The 6,697-nt window shown below is 35.9% G+C and overlaps 1 protein-coding gene across 1 annotated transcript; it reads left to right on the top strand.

The window, feature by feature from the left end:
- Positions 1-827: 827 nt before the first annotated feature.
- On the top strand, positions 828-3,379 carry LOC131018274 (uncharacterized). Its single transcript, XM_057946997.1, has 3 exons — positions 828-2,556; positions 2,638-2,872; positions 2,968-3,379. The coding sequence occupies exons 1-3, from the start codon at positions 828-830 to the stop codon at positions 3,377-3,379; spliced, it is 2,376 nt and encodes a 791-aa protein (XP_057802980.1).
- The last annotated feature ends 3,318 nt before the right edge of the window (positions 3,380-6,697 follow it).

Raw genomic sequence — 6,697 nt, 5'->3', positions numbered from 1 at the left:
ATTCTGCCATTTTCGTGAATTCTGCCACTTGCCATGTTGCAGCGTGAATTCTTCTTCTCTCCTTCAATCCTTCAAATCTTCAAATCTTCAAGCCTCCAACTGCAAATCTTCATCGTCTTCCGGCGTCGTGCGGCGCTCCGATTGTCATCTCCGTTGCTTCACCGAATTTGTCGTTGATGTGCGTGAATTTGTGGTTGATATGTGTGATTTTTTTTGTTCAATTTTTTTTTGTTCGATAATCTTCAATCTTTAATTTTGTTGTTGTTTTGTTGTTTTTCATAGTTTGTCGTGGTTCGCCGGCGGTTGAAGGTGTGTTTGTGAGGTTCATTGCTGTCGATTTTATCACCCCAGAGTTTCTAGGTTAAAGGTGGGAGCTTTTGTTTCTGTAGTTGTTATGAATGTTCTTCAATTCTCAACTAATTCGTTGAATTCACGACTAGTTATTTAAATTCACAACTGATTTGTGCCTTAGATTTGTTTACATGAACTGGAAACTAGGGTTTGTTGTGCTGGTTGTGAATTGTAGGTATAAATCTATAATTCACAACCATATTAATTTTAGTTGTGAATTTTGTGTGTCAGTTCTGAATTATAGTTTTAGATCTTTTGTGAATTAGTGTCTTAGTGTCTTAGTCGTGAATTAGTGTCACGACTAGGATTTGTTGTGCTGGTTGTGAATTGACAACAGTTTGATGTATTTTGTTGTGAATTATTGTCTTCGGTTGTGAATTAGTGTCTTTGGTTGTGAATTCCCTGTTTCAATTGGTAATTTGCGGATTTTATGTTTTAATTTACAGATTTTTTATTAATTATATTTTATTATACAGATGAGTCGACCTGGGATTATTATACATTATGGTGGTGAATTGGTGAATGACAAGTATCTTGGTGGACAAAGAAGGTTTCACTTAATTCCTCCTGATGGATTGAAGTATTCGAGCTTGATTAGTCATATTCATTTGCTAGTTGCAGCTGACATGAGCTCTATGTGTTATCTATTAAGTTCAGTTGTTGTGGCACCTGATGGAGATAACATTGTAATGAATGTTATGAATGATTTGGATTTGCAGTATGTTATTGATACTTCTGAGGTTCCCAAAGTGTTTGTGACTGTTTCACCTCATTTGTTGGCTGGACCTGTTGTTGGAGATGGCTTTGCTAATGATAATCTGTATGAAAACATTGACGATATTGATTTTTACTTAGATGATGGTGATGAGGTTTCTGATGATCAGGATAGTCTTGATGACTTGGATGATGATTTACAGCAGGATGTTCCCACTGTTGTTAGAAGTCGACATATAGTTCCACCTTTGCCATCTTCTTCTTTTGTTAATGATGGTTTGGATGATCAGAGCATTAATGTTGATACTAGCAGTATGCGGCAATGGATTATTCCAGGTGCAATGTATCAAGCTTCGTTGCCTGTCGATGGAGCTATTGATGTTGAGTTATATTCTAGAGATTCTTTAGCTGTTGGATCTACCTATATGGACAAAGATAGTATGATTACTGCATTGGGTCTGTACCACTTGAAGAATCGAGTTGAATTTGTTGTTAGTAGGTCATCCACTAGCAGATTTAATGCTAACTGCAAGTATCCAGATGAGTGCCAATTTTTGATGCGTGCGACTGCTTCAGGTACAGTTTGGAGGGTGATCAAGTGGATTGCACCCCACACTTGTCAGATGGATTTTCGCCACCATGGTCCACGTACGGTTTCTTCAAAGATTATTTGTGCTTTTTTTGCACCAACATTGATGCACAATGGTGCAGTTCTGAAGCCTAAGGAGATGGCAGCTCAATTGCAGCGAGAGTATGGATTTCATGTTGACTATTCAGCTGCTTATGCCGGGAGGAATCACGCCATCAAGCTTATTTATGGCGATCCTGATAAGTCTTTTCAGTTGATCCCCTCATATCTTCATATGGTGCAGCATTGCAACCCGGACTCGATTATTGATTTGGAGACTAATGGAGATGATGTCTTTAAGTATTGTTTTATGGCTCTTGGTGCTTGTATTCGTGGTTTTTTATCATCTGGACGTCCTGTTGTTGTTATTGATGCTACCCATTTGAAAGGAAAGTATAAGGGTGTGATGTTTGTTGCTGTGACAAAGGATGGAAATGAACAGGTTTTCCCATTAGCTGTTGGATTGGGTGATAAGGAGAATGACAGTTCATGGTTATGGTTTCTTACACGGTTGAAACGAGCTTTTGGTGTTTTAGAGAACATGTTATTTGTTTCAGATCAGCATATCAGTATAAAGAATGCTGTTGAAGCTGTGTTTCCTGGAGTTCCTCATGGTCTTTGCACATATCATTTACAGAAGAACCTTGCAAGATATGGTGCAAATGTTGTAGCTATGTTTCAAAGAGCTGCAAATAGCTACAAGAGGGAGCAATATGATTTGCATTCTGGGCAATTGGCCTTAGTTCGTGACAAAGGTGCATATAAGAAGTTGATGGATCTTCAGCCATCTAGATGGGCACGTAGTCATTGTGGAGTTCGTAGATATAACTTCATGACGTCTAATTGTGCCGAGGTATTCAATGGTAGGCTTCGATGGGGTAGGAGATTGCCCGTATGCACCTTGCTAGAATTTGTGAGAACATTGATATGTCATTGGTTTGCAGAAAGGCGTAGCAAGGCTTTGGCAAGAACTCATCCACTTACAGAGTGGGCTGCATTGAAACTAGACATTTCAGTTGAGGAAGGTCGGAGAATGGATGTTAATGCAATTAATGCATTCAAATTCACAGTTTCTTCTAGTGATCGAAACTATGTTGTTGATCTTCGTGCTATGAGTTGTTCTTGTCATGAGTTTGATCTTGACTTGATCCCTTGCCCTCATGCTGCTGCTGCTATATTGTAAGTTTTTATATGTTTGTCTTTGTTTTTGATGTTTTTGCTTTTTTTTTTACTGTATATGTTTCATTAAATTTGAATGTGTTTTGATTTTGTAGGAAGTCAAAGCAATCTTGCATTGCTTTTGTGTCTAGCTACTATACAATGCAGACGTTACGTGAGATGTATTCTATTGATGTGAATCCTATCCCTCATCAAGATGAGTGGTATGTTCCTGCAGATGTGAGTTCAAGGGTTGTTGGTGCACCACAGAATCCTAGTCAATCAGGGCGTCCACGGACTTCTAGAATTCCTTCAACAATGGAATCTTCTACAAAGTCACGTGTTAGTGTTTGTTCAAGATGCCACAAATCAGGTCATTACAAGTCAAAGTGTAAAGAAGAAATTTCAATTCCCGTAGAAAGTGATGAGCAAGAAGTTGATCGTCCTCGTCGTGCTAAGCATTGCAGTATTTGCCAAAAGACTGGGCATACAAAAAGAAAGTGTCCGTCACTTAATCCAAGTGCTTGATTGTGATTTCATGATTTTTTTTGGTTGCTTTTTGTTTTTTGGATTGTGATTGGTTCTGGTTGTGAATTGTTATTTTCGTTGTTATTTTGATTTAATTCTGAACAGTTTGGTCGTGATTAAATTCTGAACAGACTAGGTTGTGAATTGTTATATTTACTGTTATGTTATTTTGGACTGTTTTGGCTCTGAGTTGAATGTTGAGGTTTGAATTCACAACTGACCTCTTATTGTTGGTTGTGAATTTAAAATATAATACTTGAATTCCAAACAAACAATATTCGTTGGTCGTGAATTCACAACTGTTATGATTAGTGGTTGTGAATTCATGTTGAAGAGTATGCATATTCACAACCCATCTGTACTGTTTTGGTTCTGTGTTGAATGTCGGCGTTTGAATTCACAACTGACTTGTTATTGTTTGTTGTGAATTTAAGATATAATACTTCAAGTCACAACCAACAATATTTATTGGTTGTGAAGTCACAACTGTTATGATTAGTGGTTGTGAATTCATGACGAAGAGTATGCATTCACAACCCATAATTCTTGTAGTTGTGAATTGAATATTTAAATATCCAATTGACAACCAACGGCTAGTTTTGGTTGTCAATTCAAATTTTAAAGCATGAATTTACAACAAGTAATATTGTTTGTTGTGAATTCTTGCTTTAAGACTTGTATTCACAACCGACAATAGCCGTTGGTTTTGAATTCCACTTACAAAGCTTCAATTCACAAGTAATTAGTTTTTTTAGTTGTGAATTAATGCCTTTAATCTCGTATTCACAACCAACACTAGCCTTTTGTTGTGAATTTGAGCTTTCAAGTTCGAATTCACAACCATAAAAATTTGCTAGTTGTGAATTAAGATATTAAGTGGAATTCACAACCAACGGCAATTGTTGATTGTGAATTCTAGCTTTATGACATGAATTCACAACCAACAATAGTTGTCGATTGTGCATATATAACAAAATTAAATAAAACAGTAACCAAAACAAAATAGCATTTAACTAAAATATTCATCATAACTACCACAAACCTAAGTATTAAAACATTCATCACCTAACCATTCAAACTAGCTAGCAAAAGTATTAAATCAGTCAAACCACCACAAACCAAAGTTATTATCCCAAGCATTAAACAGAATCAATTTTAAGTTTCTAAACCAACCACCATTAAAATTTTCAAATTCTTGTTTTCTCACTCGTCATAACTGGTACTGAATGCATAAACTGTCGTCGCCATGTGATTTCTGTACTTCTTCAAACTGTTCCCATTGAAGCCATCTTCCCAGCGCCCTGTCAGAATTGCTTCCACAAACTTTACTGCAAATGGTCCGCAGTTTATATCATCTTTTTGCTCGTACAAGTTGATTTCGTTAGGATGCTCTATCTTCCATTGCTTCATAGATTCTTCGAGCTCTGGTCTTGCATCGTAGAAACCTGCATATTTCAGTACGTATGGAAGCAATCTAGACAATGGCACGATGTTCTGTGCGCTTAGTACATAGTCATTTGCTGTGAAGAGGTGCTGCTGGGAGTCATAAACTGTGATCGATGCTTCTACCAGATTAATGCATAAGGTGATCCAGTGATTTGCAATGTTCACCACTGCAATAACCTACAAATTCAAATATCAGTAATGAATTGAGTCTGCACATTACTGTGAATTCATAACCACTAGCTTGGATTCACAACTTAAATAACAGTTGTAATCTAAATTATTATTGTTGACTTATCCTTTAATTTTCAAATGTTGAATCACAACATTACACTTATCTGAACACAATACACTGACTACCTATTTTATGGTTGTGAATTAAACATTTAAATCTTTAATCACAACCAAAAACACTTGTAGTTTCTAAATTTTAGATCAAAAGCACTAATTCACAACCAATATTTTCTTTGGTTGTGATTTTTCTAATACTTTAAATTTTTAATACAGAATTAGTGATTTTTACCTTATCATAATCGTGCCACGGTTTAATATGGCCCCACGATGGCTGCTCTCCAATGACAAACTGCGACAGTTCAAATAAGTCTTCTGTATTAATGTGAAGTTCATTTTGTGAACTTGACTCTGGTGTCTCTTCTTCACTTTTGTACTTTACCCATGTTTGGAAGACAGCAGCCTGTATAAGTATAGAGTTTTTTTCTTAGTTTTACTTCAAGTATGGAATTGAATATAATATTCATAACCAATTCTACTTTTTGTTGTGAATTCATCCTTTCAATCATGAATTCACAACCAAAATCTAATTTCTAACAACTAATTCACAACCTACAATAGTTAAAATCTTTTGATTGTGATTTTTTTTAAGAAAACAGATTTACTTACCATGAAAGTTGTAGAAGTGATCGTCACTCGTCTTTTGAATTTCCTTATGCCAGCCATCTCTGGGGACGTGTACAATACAGCCAAGTAGGAATCGATATGGATGTTTTCCATTTTCTTTTTGGGATCCACTATGATCTTGAAGAAGGCAGACGTCACAGCCATTGGCAAACCAACATTTCGCCTACATTATACATTATACATGTGTTAGAGTTTATATATTTTTCAGTTGAAGCAAAATGAAATATATCATAAAACTAATTTGCATAGAATTCACAACCAAAACATACAATTATTTTATTTTTTAGGCTGCAGGGGTGGGGTTGTTGTGATTTAAGGTTTAGAGTGGTTTTAGGGTAGTGAATTAATTTTTTATTGTTATTTCACAACAAAAAAATTCCAGTTCTTGAATTCACAACCTTAACCTGTAACATTCTTGTTTTGAAATTGATGTCTAAAAGTAATACTGATTTTTAATTTTTGGTTGTGAATTCAAGTTTTGAAGCTTGAATTCAAAACCAACTGTAATTGTTGGTTGTGAATTAATGTAAAAAAAAAATATCAGTAACAGACACAACAATTTACACATAACAATTTACACAGAACAGGTTTTTTTAAATATTTTACATTTGTATTCATATTATAACAAGTTTTATGTAAAAGATAAAAGTTAGTGTACTTACTTGTCCTTTCCTGTTTTGAGGAATTTGTCAAAGTTTGCTCCTCTCTTGTCATACGGACGAAATGGGCTGCAGAGTGCAGCTGATGCAGCTCGGGCCCTAACCGTTATGAAGTCAAGCTTGTCGGGGTAGCTTCCACTGCCACCATCAATTCTAGCACGCTTCCATTCTTTTTCTATGTACTCATCATTTGCTCTTGCTTGGGCTTGTGCTATTTGTTCTGCTTGGCTCCATATCGGATCATCGTCCAGTATATCCGACATATCAAACATGCTTCTGTCCTCAACAATTTTTTGTT

Source organism: Salvia miltiorrhiza, chromosome 3 (assembly GCF_028751815.1).
Source record: "Salvia miltiorrhiza cultivar Shanhuang (shh) chromosome 3, IMPLAD_Smil_shh, whole genome shotgun sequence".
In the NCBI taxonomy this organism is placed as follows: domain Eukaryota; kingdom Viridiplantae; phylum Streptophyta; class Magnoliopsida; order Lamiales; family Lamiaceae; genus Salvia; species Salvia miltiorrhiza.
The sequence above is the reverse complement of the archived record's forward strand: the minus strand, read 5'-3'. Positions and strand labels throughout refer to the sequence as shown.

What these genes read in the sequence shown, in the direction of transcription:
- LOC131018274 (XM_057946997.1), top strand. Translation starts at nt 828, where the DNA reads ATGAGTCGACCTGGGATTATTATACATTATGGTGGTGAATTGGTGAAT. An exon ending in TTGTGCCGAGGTATTCAATG is followed by an intron (nt 2,557 to 2,637) that starts GTAGGCTTCGAT and finishes ATTGGTTTGCAG; the next exon opens with AAAGGCGTAGCAAGGCTTTG. An exon ending in CATGCTGCTGCTGCTATATT is followed by an intron (nt 2,873 to 2,967) that starts GTAAGTTTTTAT and finishes TTGATTTTGTAG; the next exon opens with GAAGTCAAAGCAATCTTGCA.